The sequence below is a fragment of the Microcebus murinus genome, chromosome 18, assembly GCF_040939455.1.
Source record: "Microcebus murinus isolate Inina chromosome 18, M.murinus_Inina_mat1.0, whole genome shotgun sequence".
Lineage (NCBI taxonomy): Eukaryota > Metazoa > Chordata > Mammalia > Primates > Cheirogaleidae > Microcebus > Microcebus murinus.
The window spans coordinates 15,074,092-15,089,158 of NC_134121.1; the positions used below are offsets into that span (position 1 = coordinate 15,074,092).

The 15,067-nt window shown below is 56.2% G+C and overlaps 3 protein-coding genes across 6 annotated transcripts; 1 reads left to right on the forward strand and 2 right to left on the reverse strand.

Annotated features, from left to right (window-relative positions):
• Window positions 1-1,325: 1,325 nt before the first annotated feature.
• SLC25A11 (solute carrier family 25 member 11) lies at window positions 1,326-4,419 on the reverse strand. Of its 2 annotated transcripts, none has more exons than XM_075994200.1 (8): window positions 4,336-4,419; window positions 3,225-3,377; window positions 2,938-3,144; window positions 2,673-2,763; window positions 2,495-2,585; window positions 2,312-2,411; window positions 2,183-2,234; window positions 1,326-2,050 (listed from the first exon to the last, which is right to left on the reverse strand). In XM_075994200.1, the coding sequence occupies exons 2-8, from the start codon at window positions 3,374-3,376 to the stop codon at window positions 1,895-1,897; spliced, it is 849 nt and encodes a 282-aa protein (XP_075850315.1). In that variant the 5' UTR covers window position 3,377; window positions 4,336-4,419; the 3' UTR covers window positions 1,326-1,894. The 2 variants fall into 2 exon arrangements, with proteins under 2 accessions (XP_075850315.1, XP_012634877.1); XM_012779423.3 differs by lacking the exon at window positions 4,336-4,419 and adding an exon at window positions 3,975-4,242.
• Window positions 4,319-9,362, forward strand: RNF167 (ring finger protein 167). Of its 2 annotated transcripts, XM_012779421.3 has the most exons (10): window positions 4,322-4,526; window positions 4,655-5,162; window positions 5,243-5,323; window positions 6,203-6,328; window positions 6,440-6,527; window positions 6,720-6,810; window positions 7,042-7,147; window positions 7,290-7,383; window positions 8,677-8,757; window positions 8,840-9,362. In XM_012779421.3, the coding sequence occupies exons 2-10, from the start codon at window positions 5,079-5,081 to the stop codon at window positions 9,154-9,156; spliced, it is 1,068 nt and encodes a 355-aa protein (XP_012634875.1). In that variant the 5' UTR covers window positions 4,322-4,526; window positions 4,655-5,078; the 3' UTR covers window positions 9,157-9,362. The 2 variants fall into 2 exon arrangements, with proteins under 2 accessions (XP_012634876.1, XP_012634875.1); XM_012779422.3 differs by lacking the exon at window positions 6,203-6,328 and having other exon boundaries at window positions 4,319-4,526.
• Window positions 9,363-9,829: 467 nt separating this feature from the next.
• Window positions 9,830-12,739, reverse strand: PFN1 (profilin 1). Of its 2 annotated transcripts, XM_012779425.2 has the most exons (3): window positions 12,420-12,729; window positions 10,785-10,977; window positions 9,830-10,176 (listed from the first exon to the last, which is right to left on the reverse strand). In XM_012779425.2, the coding sequence occupies exons 1-3, from the start codon at window positions 12,549-12,551 to the stop codon at window positions 10,079-10,081; spliced, it is 423 nt and encodes a 140-aa protein (XP_012634879.1). In that variant the 5' UTR covers window positions 12,552-12,729; the 3' UTR covers window positions 9,830-10,078. The 2 variants fall into 2 exon arrangements, with proteins under 2 accessions (XP_012634879.1, XP_075850317.1); XM_075994202.1 differs by lacking the exon at window positions 9,830-10,176 and having other exon boundaries at window positions 10,588-10,977; window positions 12,420-12,739.
• Window positions 12,740-15,067: the final 2,328 nt, after the last annotated feature.

A 15,067-nucleotide genomic window follows, 5' to 3' on the forward strand; every position in this document is an offset into this window, starting at 1 on the left:
CCTTGGAAGTGCAACTCTCCTCACTGCCCAGGTCAGGAGGATGAGGGTGTGGACCCAGCAGTGTGTGCCATCTCAGAGGGTTTGACTGAACAGTCTTGGGTTTCCTGCCCTCAAGCTAGAACACAGGCAAATGGAACCCACTTCTCTCCCCTGCTTCCACAGGGTCTGCCATCCCCTAACCACATGGGTGAGGCTTCCTCTCCTGCCTTGTCTCCGACCCAAACCAGGGCTAGGGGCCCAGGGAATGGGAGAGAAGGCTGGGCTTTTCTAGCTCCATGGAGACCCCTCTCCTCCTGATGGTACTGAAGGATCTGCCTAACCTGAAAATCTGACTGCATCTCTCCCTGCTTTGAATTCCTCCCCAAGTAGAGGACAAACTCCTGAGCTTAGCAGTCACTTCTGAGCTTGGTCAGTTCCATGCACTGACCCCATCTAACAGTTCGGCTTCCCCTCTCACAGCAGACACGTCGCAATCCTCGCTGCAACTATTGCCAACTTCTCGTGGATCACCTGCTCCCCATCAAAGTTCTCCAAGCCTTTGCCCTCACTCTAGCTAGGAGTGCAGTCCCCACCTGTCCCCAACCGCTGGGTAGGTGTCTCCTAGGCTGGGCTGGGTGCTCTCAGGTAGCCTGCAGTGGTCTATTGCTATACTCGACTTCCCAACTGTTCCTGCATAATCTTCCCCTTTAGAGCAGGAACTCCTTAAGGACAAGGCCCAGGACATGGTGTGCATGCAGGGGCAAGAAGGAAGGCAGCAGCAAGGGTGCCAGGGTGCTGAGCTCCACCTCTTCTGTTGACAAGGCTCTGCCAAGGCGACAGCTCCCACCTGCTGCCTGCCTGTCCTCTGGCCTGGCACGGCACAATGCTCTCTGGCTGCATGCTGCCCAGCACTCCTCTGTTTGACCTTCCCATGCCCGTGTATACTCCAGGAAGTTTTTAGGGTCCTTAAGGGCCAGGCCTAGGAACCAAACATCTCCCTCTAAACAAAGGACAAGGTAGTCACTCTCCCCAGCCTAGCACCCAGATTCAGTCTCTGGCCAACACCCTCCTTTTTCTCAAGCCTCCAGGCTTCAGGCCTGGCTCCAGCCCACAAAGGTCTCACTTCCCTTCACAGAAGTTCTTTATTCCCCTCCCCCCACCTTTAGGCTGCAGAAGCAGTCACCAGACCCCCCGGGCTTTTCCTGGGGATTATGTGAGATGATTTGTGTGTCTGCTGCATTCTTGGGCAAGCGGCTAGAAAGCAACACACAGGGCCTGGAGGCCGGGGTTTCCTGGCCCTGTCAGCTGCTGTGGCAGGATGGATTTACACAGCATTTGCACAAAAATCGGCGGGTGCTTTTTCTTTAATAATTTTTCTTAAAAACTCCAGTTCCTGTTCTCCAAGGGCACCAGCTTCTTTGTCCAGTCTCCTCCCCTCCTAAACCCCACAACTCTCCAGATTGGGGGTAGTATCATCAATCCAATTTATTAAGTCCTCAATGAGGGGGAGGAAGGGCCATGTCTTTCCACTTCAGACCCTTTGACCATCTTGTTAGTTTCTGCTCTCTCCTGTCCCCTCACCTCTGCCTTGGTTTCTCCACTGAGAAGGGAGATCTTCTCTTGTGCTGTGTGCCCTGAAACTAACACCCAAGAGGAGGCCAGAAATCCTCAGGGAGTTCTCAGCTCCCCTCCAAGGAACAGCCAGCAGAGTGAGTGCTCATAGGATCAGGGCAAGCAGGGCAAGCTGGAACAGGGGGCAGAAGAGACCAAAGTCCTTTACCGCAAAGGAGGAGACCACACTGTGGAGGGGAAATAAATAGAGGGGCCCAGGCCAGCAGAGTCCAGGCGCCTGGGGTATAGTGACTGTGGGAGCAGCGGCCGAGTGGCAGCCCTGGCACACTGGCTCCAGGCCACCTCAGCCGCTGAGAAAGAGACGCTTGTAGACCTTGTTCATCTGCTCCAAGAAGATGAAGGTGAGGACAGTGTGGGGGCCCAGGCGGGCATAGTACGGTGTGAAGCCCTTCCACAGGCTGAAGAAGCCCTCGTAGCGGACAACCTTCAACAGCACATCCTAGACAGACAGGCAGGCGGGGTGTGGGGGCTAGGACCTGGCCTCTACAGCTCTGTTCCCCTTATCCAGCTACCTTCACAGCCCTCCCAGGGCACCCAACACTCCCACCCAGGCCCAACCTCGCTTCCTCACCAGCCCATTCTTGTATTCTGGCTTCCCATCAATCATTCGCATGTTCTGGATCCTGAAAGAGAGGAGGTAGGGATGTGAGAGAGAAGGGGGCTCCCCCACTGCCCCCCAGGCCCAGGCATGCACACTCACCGCGTCTTAGCAATGTCCACAGGCATGGAGGCGGCAGTGGTGACGAGGCCGCTGATCATGCTGGCGCAGAAGTGGCACAAGATGTTGTCAGAGAAGTAGCCTGGGGGGTGAAGTGAGGGTGGCAGTCAGCTCAGAGGTGGCCCAGGCCAGGCTGGAAGCTGAGAGCCCAGCTCTGGGTCTCACCTGAGTCCAGCAAGAACTGCTTCGATTGGGAGTAGGAGGCCAGCTGGGCAGCATTGACGACGACAGCCCGAGCCATGGTAGGGATGCAGCCCTGGAGGTAGCGGAGTGAGAGAAGAATCAGAAATGCCTGAGACCTGACCCCCACACCCCACATCCTTCACCACTCAGCTTCACTCACCCGCCACAGTGTGGGGACGCCCTCTTCCCGGGCAATTCGAATCAGGGCATTAAACACGTTTTTGTAGCCACGGCGCTGGTCAGCTGGAAGCCTGGTGGGAAGTCAGAGAAAGACCAAGATCAGGAGAGCCCACCCTGCCCACAGGAGCAAAGAAAGGGAGACCAGAACAGGCAAATGCTCTGTTCTAGATCTAGAATAAGAAACTGGTCTTTTCGTCCTGGATTACAGGGAATGGGGCTGGGGAAGGCTCAGACCTGGAACTCACCGGCCATCAGCAGTCATGCGAATAAGAGCCACCTCGGCTGGTGTTCCCACAAAAGCACCAGTTGCACCTGCGGTCATGCCAATCAGAGCCTTCATCAGAAAGCCAGGGGGTGTACCATCAGCCCCAGTCAGGCGCTCAAACAGCACAGTATAAATGCCAAGGCGAGTAGTGGTGTAGGTGGCCTGGCGCAGCAGGCCAGCTGATAGCCTGGGAAGCAAAGTGGTATGTCAGACCAAGGTCTGGAGCTGCCAACCCACACCCTACCCCCCATCCTGAGGCCCCAGTACCCGGTGTAAATGCCCCCCAGGCCTTCTGCCTTCAGGATGCTGGTGAGGGCATGGAAACTAGTTTTGTACTCCCGAGTCTTGGCTCCTTCACCACTCAGCTGCATCCGGTTCTTCACCAGGTCCAGAGGCTGCACAAAAACTGTAGCTCCCATCCTGGGGGAAGAAGGGGTGGAGTCAAGGGCCAGGTTTCCCAGATCTACCAATGCCCACTAGAGACTGCCAGCAAAGAGTTACAACGGTCATGCAATTAAGGATTCAGGAAGCTGGTGAGCATGTGTAGAAGAGTCTGTGTGTGTACCAAGAGCAATGAGTCTGTAAAGTCCAAAAGTCCAGTAGGGGCCATGCAATGAAAGTGCTCCGAGTAGCTCCATGAGTCAAGAATTAACCCGGGACCGCATGCAGTCCGACGCAGGAAAGGAAAGAGGGGGTGCATCCACGACCTGAGACTCCGAGTAGTCCTGCAGGAGCCATCCAATGACCCGGAACCCCATACAGCCAAACAGAGCTAAGCAATGGGCTGGGAAACTCAAGTGGGCTGGCGGGGGTTGTGCAATGACCCTGCATGCAGTCCAGCAGGGGCCGGCCCTACAATGGGCTCTTGGCAGCCCATCAGGGACCTCACAAAACACTAGGGATCGCGCTGACCCCGTGCCGGCTCAGGTCACTGCAAAAGACCCAGAGATAAACCGGGCCCGGTTCCTTGCTCCCATCCCTTCCTCCTCCTTTCCCATCCCTGGGGCCTGAGCTTACCCGGCCAGGCCCCCGAACAGGAACTTGACGGACTTAGGGGAGGTACGGGGCTTCCCGTCTACCCCGCCGGCCCCGGGACTAGCTGTCACCGCCATCGCCACTCAATGGCCCCTGGCTCCAGGTCCCGTGCGCGCGCGGCCCCGCTCGCGCCCAAGGTGACACCGCGCGTGCAACAGGGCGAAGGCGCGCGCGCACACCCCTCCAGCTCTCAGGTCCGGCACCAGCTGGAAGCTGGAGCGAGCGCAGGCGCGCAGCGCAAGGCCGGCCGGGAATAAGGTGGAGCTGAAGGAGGAGCTTGACGGATGCATGCGGGAAGGGGTGTGACTGATTTAGGAAACCGGAGTACAGACGCACTTTTTACCGGATTGCAATCGCGGGAAAAGAGAGAAGAGTTTGTTTGAAGATCTCGCGAGATCGGGAGAGTCAGACTGGCCAAAGTTAGATCTCTCGCGATAGATATAGCAAGATTTCGGCTGCCGGGGGTTGGGGCGGAGGTGGTGAGCAGTCTCGCGAGACTTGGAGGTACGGCGGCGGCAGCCAGAGGGAGGAAAGGTTTGTAAACAGGGCAACCCCAAGATCTTGGGCACTAAAGTGGGGACGATTAGGGCATCTTCTGAGGCGTTGGTGCTCCCTCCAACTCCACAGGCACTCCCTCCACTTCTAACCTTTCTTTTAACCAGCCTTTTAGGACCGGAAGTCCATTTCGAGCGTCCAATGCTGGAAGCGGCCTGACTTTCTTTACCGGAACCCCTTTTCTAGGGGATAGGAAGACGGACTACCTGGCCGGAAGTCCCACCTCTTTGAGCTCCCCCACCCTTCCAGAAGTTTTTCTGTCACCTGTGTTGGTCTCCGTCCCTTTCCCTGTTTTATCTCTATACCAGGAAAGGATACATTTAGTGTTTCCCTCCCAGCTCCACTGAGCGGCATAGATATCTCACCTCCCGAATTGGGATTTCTTCTCTGGCGCCCCCATGTAGCTGGGAAGTGGGACCTGGGGGTGGTTGGACCCCTGGGATCCTAAAGGAGGAGCAGGAGGGCGCAGAACTCCCGCTTCTGCTCCTGCTACCAAGACGCGGCCTTCTTAGCCTCTCCCCTCCCGCTGCCATGCACCCTGCGGCCTTCCCGCTTCCTGTGGTTGTGGCCACTGTTCTGTGGGGAGCGGCCCCCATTCGAGGGCTCATTCGAGCGGTGAGTCTGAGGGGCGGGTAGGGGAGGGCGCTGAAAGGAGGGGTTGCAGGCTCAAGGGGAACACGCTTTTTTGTCCGCAGACCTCGGACCACAATGCCAGCATGGACTTTGCAGACCTCCCAGCTCTATTTGGGGCTACCCTGAGCCAGGAGGGACTCCAGGTGATTTCCTTCTCTTTGTTTCTATTTCACAGAATCCTCAATTCTGAGTAGGGGTTGGGAGCCTTGTCCTGGGTGAAGCTGATGGTAGGAAGAGTTAAGTTAGGAACCAAGTGCACGAGCATGTTTAGTGTAGAATCCAGAATCTTGAGGGAGAAGTCAAAGTGTCCACCCCTGGAACTTGCAGCATATCAGGGAGACAGAAAGTGGACTGAGAAAGATAAAAGGCACGACCAAGTTAGTGCTTATCAGTAGGGTGTCAGGAGCCAGTTATTAGTTCTTATGACCTTGAGCAAGTTAATTATCTCTATGAGCTTTAATTTGTTTTACTGTAAAATGGGACAATAGAAGTTATCTTAGGGTTATTGTGAGGATTAAATTATATAATTTTGTGGTACTTCATCACAATGACTGCCACATAGCAAGAACTCAGTTGGGTCATAGGTAGCAGTAGAGTTGTTTGTGAGATGGGTAACTGGAAGATTGAAGATGGGGGAGCGTGTTCTGTATGAGTAGTGTATACTGGAAAGGGGAGTGTGAAACAACTTGAGAGAAAGTGACAAGGATGGGTAGAGAACTGAATTACAGTCGGTGGGGAACTGGAAGGCAGAATTGAATTAGCCTGAAGTACAGGGTACAGGTTAGCCCATCTGGGACAGGGAGACAGTTAAGGGGAGGGTCTGGGGAAGAGATGTTTGATGTAATTGCATTTTCAGGAGGCTAAGGGAGGTAGACTTCTGACTTGGGTGTGATGCTCAGACCCCAGGAATGAGAAGGAAGTGAGGATAGAGAATGCAACATGTGAGACCAGTGTGCTTGGTGGGCCCTGTGGAGAGCAGAACCTAGGGACAAGAAATCTATCAGTTTGCTTCTCTTCCCCAGGGGTTCCTTGTGGAGGCTCACCCAGACAATGCCTGCAGCCCCATTGCCCCACCACCCCCAGCCCCGGTCAATGGGTCAGTCTTTATTGCACTGCTTCGAAGATTCGACTGCAACTTTGACCTCAAGGTTGCTGAATATGGAGTGGGAGCTGGGAAGCTGAGGGTGAAAAAAGGCACCACAGGAATGAAGAGGGGCAAGGCCCATGGTGGCTCCTTATCCTATGCCTTGTCTCCCTAGGTCCTAAATGCCCAGAAGGCTGGGTATGGTGCAGCTATAGTACACAATGTGAATTCCAATGAACTTCTGAACATGGTGTGGAATAGTGGTAAGGTTGGGAGATCTAAACAGCTGGGTTTTCAGTAGAGCTTAGACTGAGAGATGGTGGGAGGGTTGAAGCCTTAGGGAAAAGAAGCCAATCTTTTGGGTAGGATGGGGCAAAAGTGCCAAATGCCAGGGTTTACAAAGGATTTGAGGATTGGAAGGTTGAGTCCCTGGAGTAATACCCTGATCCCTACAGAGGAAATACAGCAGCAGATTTGGATCCCATCTGTGTTTATTGGGGAGAGGAGCTCTGAGTACCTGCGTACCCTCTTCGTCTACGAGAAGGGGTAGGACATGTCCCTCCCTGCCACTCATCCTTCAACAGTTCCATGCCAACTTGGAGCTCAAGCCACACTGCCCCATCCATTCAGTCTCAGGTCCTTCCTTCTTTCCTTGACTCCTGACTTTCTTCCCACTCCCTTCCCCACCCATGGGCCTTGTCCAGAGCCAGTTATTTTGACCCTCTTCCTTTGTGCCTTTGCCTTTTTGCCCCTGTGAGACTGGTCTTCCTTTCCCAGGGCTCGGGTGCTTCTGGTTCCAGACAATAGCTTCCCCTTGGGCTATTACCTCATCCCTTTCACAGGGATAGTGGGACTACTGGTTTTGGCCATGGGAGCAGTGATGGTGAGTAGCTCAGGGAGCATGATGGGAAGACCTGGGGCCTATAAGGCCAGACTGGATCTAGAGTTGGGAGGTGGGGGTGGTTTGTCCTAGATTGTTCAGTGTTACTTCCTAAGCCTGATCTATCCACTCCCGCTTTCCCCAGATAGTTCGCTGTATCCAGCACCGGAAACGGCTCCAGCGGAATCGACTTACCAAAGAACAACTGAAGCAGATTCCTACGCATGACTATCAGAAGGGTGAGGGGCTTAGGGGAGAGGAGGGCCTTTTCCACAGCTTACCTGGTTCTGAAGGAGTTTGAGCCCAGAAGATAAGGGGTGGGCAAGCTAGCAGTGAGAAGATATCTGCCTGAAAAGCCATTATTTATTCTCTGTGTACCCACAAATACACTGACAGAAGAGCTGGAATACAGGAGATAGAAAACAAAGATGTGGCCAGGCGCAGTGGCTCATGCCTGTAATCCTAGCATTCTGGGAGGCCAAGGCAGGCGGATTGCTCAAGGTCAGGAGTTCGAAACCAGCCTGACCCAGAGCGAGACCCCGTCTCTACTAAAAATAGAAACAAAGTAATTGGCCACCTAGAAATATATAGAAAAAATTAGCTGGGCATGTTGGCATATGCCTGTAGTCCCAGCTACTCAGGAGGCTGAGGCAGAAGGATTGCTTGAGCCCAGGAGTTTGAGGTTGCTGTGAGCTAGGCTGATGCCACGGCATTCTAGCCCAGGCAACAGAGTGAGCTCACGCCTATAATCGCACTCTGGAAGGCTGAGGCGGGTGGATTGCTTGAGGTCAGGAGTTCGAAACCAGCCTGAGCAAGACCCCGTCTCTACTATAAGTAGAAAGAAATTAATTGACCAACTAATACATATAGGGAAAAAAAATTAGCCAGGCATGGTGGCGTGTGCCTGTAAGTCCCAGCTACTCGGGAGGCTGCGGCAGTAGGATCCCTTGAGCCCAGGAGTTTGAGGTTGCTGTGAGCTAGGCTGACACCACAGCACTCTAGCTCGGGCAACAGAGCGAGACTCTGTCTCAAAAAAAGAAAGCAAAGATTGTTAAGTGAAATAGTTGGGGGAAATGATGGGGGGACAGACAGACCTTGCTTATAAGGAAAGTGGAGAAAGTAGAAAAATGGAAAGAGTGGGGAGGCTTCAGTCAGAAAAGGAAAAAACAGGTGAAGAGGGGCTGGGTCTTTAGGCCCTGGAGCCTTCAGTGCCCATATAAGGCTGTAGCAGAAGCCCTGCCCCCCCACTTCCGCTCCTCCCCTTCCCTCTCTCCACCCTCACACCTCCCCAAAAACCCACTTCCCTTCTTACCTCTACTTCTCTTTGCTTGTCCCCTGTAGCTCCAAATTCTTCCATGTTCTGCCCTGGCCTTATCCTACCTCCTTGTCTTAACTCTTCCACTGGCTCTGTAGACCAGGGAAAAGAATTTTTGCAAGACTTAGCTGTACCACAGGCCTGCCAGAGTGAGTTCTTGGGGGCTATGGTTCAGCATGGCTCAGTGGTGGATTAAATTATTTTCCTTCTCCTTCAGGGGACCAGTATGATGTCTGTGCCATCTGCTTGGATGAGTATGAGGATGGGGACAAGCTGCGGGTACTCCCCTGTGCTCATGGTGAGGCCCTTGCTGCCTGTGCCCATGCCCCTGTGCCACCGGCAGGCTCCAGGTGCTTCATTCACCTCATTCCTCTCCGCAGCCTATCACAGCCGCTGTGTAGACCCTTGGCTCACTCAGACTCGGAAGACCTGCCCTATCTGCAAGCAGCCTGTTCATCGGGGTCCTGGGGATGAGGAGGAGGAAGAAATTCAGGGGCAAGAGGAGGGTGATGAGGAAGGGGAGCCAAGGGACCACCCTGCCTCAGAACGGACCCCACTCCTAGGCTCCAGCCCCACTCTTCCCACCTCCTTTGGTTCCCTAGCCCCAGCCCCCCTTGTTTTTCCTGGGCCTTCAACAGATCCCCCATCCTCTCCTTCCTCCTCTTCCTCTTCCCTTTCCCCTGCCATCCTGGTGTAATACCCTCCACACACACACCTCTGGTGACCTATTTGCACACATCCTCTTCCTCTAGTCTTCTAAGTTGAGGGATAGGGGACATTTCCATCCCAGGTTTCTCCCTTAACCCAGCCCTAACATTTTGAGGGCACTTGAGGGGTGGGGGGAGCAAAGGGACTGGATCTTTACTTCTTGGGTTAATAAAATTGGTTTTGTGGACCAAGGAAGGGTGAGATCATTCTCACACAGGTAAACTTAGTTTTGGGGGAATCACCCCTATTTTGCCATAAAGGGGCAGGGGAGACTAACCTGTAGTTATGGGGACAGCCCCAGCAGTCGTTTGCTGTGACTCAGAGAGGGGGAGCCCCACCCACAGAGGATGACTCAACTGGCCCTGCCTTGCCCGCAGGCCTGGACCCATTCTCTGGTCTGGATGGCTCTATTCCATTACTCAAATTTGACTAGTACACTTGAGGACCTAAGCCTGCAAACACCACTATGGAGAGGCTGGGCTAACTGGCCACATGGGTCTGAAGCAGGTGCTTAGTCTTGGACATGGAGGCAAACAGCTCAAAATTCCTGTACTTTGTAGTGCGCCTCAGCCCTCCTGCTCCCAACCCCAAGCCAGGATAAAGGAGTCAAGTCACAGTGCCTGTCCCCCAGTCTGACACCCAAGCTCAAATCACACTGCACCTTGTTAGTAGAATCTTTTTTATTCAGAAAAAAACCCCCAAAAAACAAAAAAGTTTTCCAACCACACACAGGAGGGGTATGGGTAGGGGGAGGTGTCTGTCCATCCAGCCCCGGCCCCCAGCCCATGTGGTTTTGGCAGCAATAAGGGGTATGGGGTAATGGCCCAAAAAATAAAAATGGTGTATGTGTGTATGGGAAGGAGAGGGGTGCAAAAGCTGTGGGGAGTGGTGGGGGAGAGGAACAGATGAGGTCAGTACTGGGAACGCCGCAGGTGGGAGGCCATTTCATAACATTTCTTGTTGATCAAACCGCCGTGGACACCTTCTTTGCCCATCAACAGGACTAGCGCTGGAGAAAGAGAAAGGAGGCTAGGACCCAGGTGTCACAATTTCACCCCCTGCCAGCTGTTCAGCAGCTGTCCAGCCCTGGGGGCTGTAACCCAACCTCATGCCTCCCAACCCCCCACACACAGGCAGGCTGTCAGTCACCCTGAAACAATAGGGCTTTTCAAAAGGGGAAAATCAAGCTTAAAGGCTGGAGAGGAACAGACTAAAATTTAGGGGTCAAAGGCTCATAGACTGCTGACTCATGTGTGTTCAGGCTAGAAATGGCTGTGGATAAGCCTGCCACCTCCAAGTTTTAACAAAAGACCTCAAAAGAAGAGAGCTAAATGCTGACTTAAAACCTTAACAATACCTACTCCAAGAAAACAAGTTTCTAATCTGCAAAGGCTCAAGGCAGGAAGGAACTCAAGAGGTAATGCAGTTCAATACTTTATATTACAACATGAGGAACTAAGACAACTGGAGGGACTACCCAAGGTCCCAGCACACAGCAGGCTGGGTGTAGAATGCTGGTCTGATTCTTCACATTGGGGAACACACACAAAAAGAACCCAAATAACGGAAAGAGTAGGGATCTCAGAGCCACAGAAAAGATAAGACTCAGAAACTCACTCTTGGCAGTCATGGTGACAGTGATGTTGAAGGTGGGAGCTCCACCGGTGCTCTTGGTACGAAGATCCATAGTAAATTCCCCATCCTGCAGCAGTGAGTCCCGGATCACAGAACATTTCTGGCCCCCAAGTGTCAGCCCATTCACAAAAAAACTTGACCGGTCTTTGCCAACCAGGACACCAACCTCAGCTGGCTGAAAGAGGAACCAGGCACCCAGCAAGTGAGTCAGTACACCAACAGTCCCACCTTGTTCTCTAAGGACCCACCTGCCTTCCACTTCTCCAGGAAATAGAGCACCCAGCAGGGAGAGATGTATGCCATATGCCTGTATACATCAATGAAACTTGAGACACTTAGGACTTTGTGAAGTTAGTCCAGAAGAAGATAATGATCCCCAAACCTAGAAAATGGGACCACGGTGGAAAGGATGACATACTCCTCTGAAGAAGTAGAGATCTCGGGGTATAACAGGGAAAGTCAACCCAGGAAATAAAGGGGGCCAAAAGTCAGTAAGGAGTGGGGAGTCTCAGAACTCTCCTTCAGGAAAAGCAGAAGCGGACAGGGGAAGGGAGGGGGCGGGCAAAGCAGGAGAAGCAACTTTGCCCTTATTTGGTCAAAGGTTCTGCAGGAGTTGTTAGGGGCCCGGACGCCTGGGTCTCCAAGTAACCTCGAGTTTAGGTCCAGGTATCTATGCCCAAAGATGAGGAAGCAGACCCCTGGGGGCTTTCTGGGAAAGTTGGAAAACTTTTGAAGGGGAACAGGGGCTAGAACCTGCAAGCCAGCTCTTGGGTCTAGATACCTCAGGGAACCTTTCTTCCCCCCCTTACACCCCAAGCCCCCACATCCGGTCCCCTCCCGCCCGGAAACCCCCTTTCCCCCCTTTTGAACTTCCGCTCCCCCTCCCCACTTCCGGGCAGTGTGGACAGGGGAGGTGGTGGTGGGGACAGCAGTAGTCATCCCTTATTCCTTCACTTACACTATCTTAGAACTTCTCACAAAGTTCCCCTGCTCCAGGCCCCGCCAGATGGCGGGAAGGGAGGGCGAGGGGACTTCCGGGATTGGCCTCATAGGAATGTTGAGTCCAACGTGCCGAGTTAGGGGGATGTGTGGCGGCCTCGCCCTCTCTAACGGAGCTGGGAGGGGCAGGGAGCCCACAGAAGACGGGCATGAGACCAAGGCCACGCGCCTGGGGCTCCCTCGCGCATAAGGGGGAACAATGATGGAGGGGGCGCAAGCTGGCGGCCGGAAGGGGAACAGGGGGTCCGAGGGTCCCCAAGACCTGGCTCGAGCACAATCCCCAGTTAAAATTTGCAGCGCGTACCCGCCCCGCCCTGGAGGAGGCGGAAGTGGGCCGCCGCACCGGGCGGCGCGCCCCTCCCCGCCCTGTGCCCCGGATGTAACGCCCCGTCGCGGGAAGCGGGGCGGCGGGCGGGATGGGCGCCGCCGCCTGGGGCGTAGGACTTGAGGGGCAATGAACGGACCCGCTCACGTGCAGCCGCCATTCACGCCGCTTCCAGGGCAAGGACCTGATCAGGGCCTTTCGCTGCCCTCCCTAGACCGCGCCCGCCCACACCCAAGTCCCTCCCAAAGGGTCCAAGCCTGACCAGTGCCCCGGACCGCCAGGCCTCGCAGTACCGTGATGTTGACGAAGGTTTTCCCGGGGACGGCGGCCCAGACGGAGGGCGAGTCCTTGTAGCCCACGATGGCCGCGTCCTGACAGTTCCCGTCCGCCATGAGGTTGTCGATGTAGGCGTTCCACCCGGCCATGGCGCTGCTACTGGGGCTGCTCTCGGCGCTGCTGCTGGGCCCACGGGCTGGGCTCGGGCTGCCTCGGGCTGGCGGGCGGGGGGAGGCGGAGAGCTCGGGGCACGCGCTGCCGTCCGGACCGCGGCTCTGCTAGCTGTGCAGCAACCCTCGCACCGCCACTTCCTGCTCCTCCCCCCCGATTTTTATTTGCAAAGGGCGGTAGGGGCGGGGCCTGCTCCCCATTCCCTCCCTACCCCCTCGCCTGCCCAGACACCGAACTTTGCAAATGCAATTTTAAAAATCCCTCCCCCTATAGAAAAATTTGCAGAGTTCGATGGAAAGCAATGTAAAAGGATGGGGGGTGGCGGAAGAGAGGCTAAGGTTAGGGCCTGCTCCAGTTCTCAGTGAACATAAACCCGACTTTGGTACAGGGGAAGGTAGTGAGCCAGAGGAAGGAAGGAAAGAAAAAGGAGGAAGAATTAGCAAGCTGCAAATTTAGCAAATTAAAGAGTTCGGGGAACCCAGGGTTAAACAGAACGACTCCTCCTTCCCCCCACCTCCGCTGGAGGGAAGGACCGGCGGGCGGCGGCGGCGCGTGCGCCCGCGCCTGCGCCCGGGCCGGGAGGGAGAGCGCGTGGGGCGTTTGGGGCCGGCGCAGGCTGCACGGGCGCGCGTCGGGCTCGACCGACTCAGACCGCCCTGGGAAGGAAGGCGAGCCCTAGGACGTGTCTCCTGCCTGACGGAAGGGGCGGGGGCGAAGGCGTGCGTGCTGCCGCCTCTCCATCCTTAACTTTACTTATTCAAGAAAGCAAAGGGGAATTTGACAAAATACCCGAGTCATTCTCAGAGCTGAAAGAACCCACCGGAGCTCTGCTGTCCACAGCGTCTGGCCGGGGTCGCACAGGTTGGGTTCATTCGGGCCCATCCCCACTCCAGGAGATTATGCCTACTCTGGATCTTCTCCAGCCCACGGCCTCATTCCACGTCCCAGCCCCACCCGTCCCAGGCCAGCAGTTTGGGTCACCGGCTGTGCCCCTTGGCCCGTCTCTGCAGAGGTCACTGAGAGCGGGCGCGGGACGAGACGGGCGGGGCCATTTTTCAAGGCGGAAAAGTACTAAAGTTCCAAGATTGACAACTTATCAAAAGGGGAAAATCCCTTCTACTTTGAGCTCGTTGGTTTTTTTCTTATTTTCCAGTAAAATCTGTGCTAAGTACTTGAGTGCGGTTAGTTCGCTGGGCGCCCATCGGGAAGGGGTGTGGCAGGTGGGCTTAGGAGACCAGCCCCCTGCAGACTCCTATGCTCTGAGGGGCTTGGCTGCTTCCGGTCCCTCCCGCGTGGGGGCGCCGGGGTCAGGCAGCGCCTCCCGGGCGGGAAGGGGCTTCGTTCTGTCTCATCCTCCGGAGCAAGGCGTGCATACCTGGCGTCCACTCCGAAACCCGGGGCCCCCGACGCCCCCCGAGCCCGTGTTCCTCGACAGCCGCGCGTCTGAGTCACTGGCGGGCTCGGGCGGGGCCTCTCTCTGGCACGTGGCGGCGCTCCCCGCGCGCCGTCTCCTGACCTCTGGCCTGCCGCACCCCCACCCCAGGGTGGAAAAATCCCGGGAGGGAGCGGCCAGCGATAAGGGGGAAGGGCACGCTGGAAGACGGGGGTGGGGACCCGGTAGTGCTCCTGGGGTGGGGGCTGGGAGACACTGCGCAGGGCAGGCGGGGCGGGGAGGAGAGCTGGGGACAGGGCCACCGGGGTGAGTCACCCAGCGCGGGCCGCTCCGGCGCCGGCGCGAGGGGCCTCCGAGTCCCGGGCGAGAAGCCGAGGCGCCCCGTGACCCCCTGCCTCGGGTCAGCCCGCCGGGGCTGCGGCAGGACTCGGGGCAGACTTCGCACTGCCCCCAAACCCGCCAAGGCAGAGAGCTGCCGAGTGTAGAGACCCAGTTCCCTGCGGCGCCACAAGCGGGCCGACCGCCCCGCAGGCCCCTGGCGCTCGGACGCTCACAAAGAGCCATCCCTCCTTCCGTCCATTCATTTTTTTTTTCCAATCCTGATTCAACGCCATTCATTGATGGGCTGGGGCCGCGCCCCGAAGCGCCCACAGGCTGTGGGGAACAGGGCTCCTGACCGACTGTCTCCCCGCTGGGCGACAAGTGCTGTCCCAGCGGTTATCAGTCGGGCGCCGCGCCAGCTCAGAGGGCCGGTCTAAATTCGTCTCCCAGTGCCCTCACTCACCCCCCGCGCTGGCCGGGAGAGGGCTGGATGGGGTGGCCCCGGGAATGGCCATTATGAGGATCCTGAGAGGTGAGACCCTCTCGCTGTTTGCGTGGGGGCTTCAGGTTTAGACCTCAGAGCTTTCCAGATTCCCCGCCCCGCCCCACACTGAGGGCAGAGGCCCGCCGGGTGAGCTGAGCCTGTGTGGATGTCAATCCTGCAGCCCCTCTTCCAGGCCCCCTCCCCAGCCCTGCAGGGCTCAGGTTACCCCTGGCCTTTCCTAAAGGGCACTCCTTCCTCTTCAACCTTTGCAAAAGGGGAGGGGGGACAGCCCCCCC

Excerpts from the sequence above, each read along its gene's own strand:
- SLC25A11 (XM_012779423.3), bottom strand. The coding sequence starts at position 4,069 with ATGGCGGTGACAGCTAGTCCCGGGGCCGGCGGGGTAGACGGGAAGCCC. Across the intron at positions 3,378-3,974 it reads CTGTTCGGGGGCCTGGCCGG|GATGGGAGCTACAGTTTTTG; the intron begins GTAAGCTCAGGC and ends TTCTTCCCCCAG. Across the intron at positions 2,051-2,182 it reads CAGAATACAAGAATGGGCTG|GATGTGCTGTTGAAGGTTGT; the intron begins GTGAGGAAGCGA and ends CTGTCTGTCTAG.
- RNF167 (XM_012779421.3), top strand. The coding sequence starts at position 5,079 with ATGCACCCTGCGGCCTTCCCGCTTCCTGTGGTTGTGGCCACTGTTCTG. Across the intron at positions 7,148-7,289 it reads TGGCCATGGGAGCAGTGATG|ATAGTTCGCTGTATCCAGCA; the intron begins GTGAGTAGCTCA and ends CGCTTTCCCCAG. Across the intron at positions 7,384-8,676 it reads TACGCATGACTATCAGAAGG|GGGACCAGTATGATGTCTGT; the intron begins GTGAGGGGCTTA and ends CTTCTCCTTCAG.
- PFN1 (XM_075994202.1), bottom strand. The coding sequence starts at position 12,551 with ATGGCCGGGTGGAACGCCTACATCGACAACCTCATGGCGGACGGGAAC. Across the intron at positions 10,978-12,419 it reads AAACCTTCGTCAACATCACG|CCAGCTGAGGTTGGTGTCCT; the intron begins GTACTGCGAGGC and ends TTCCTCTTTCAG.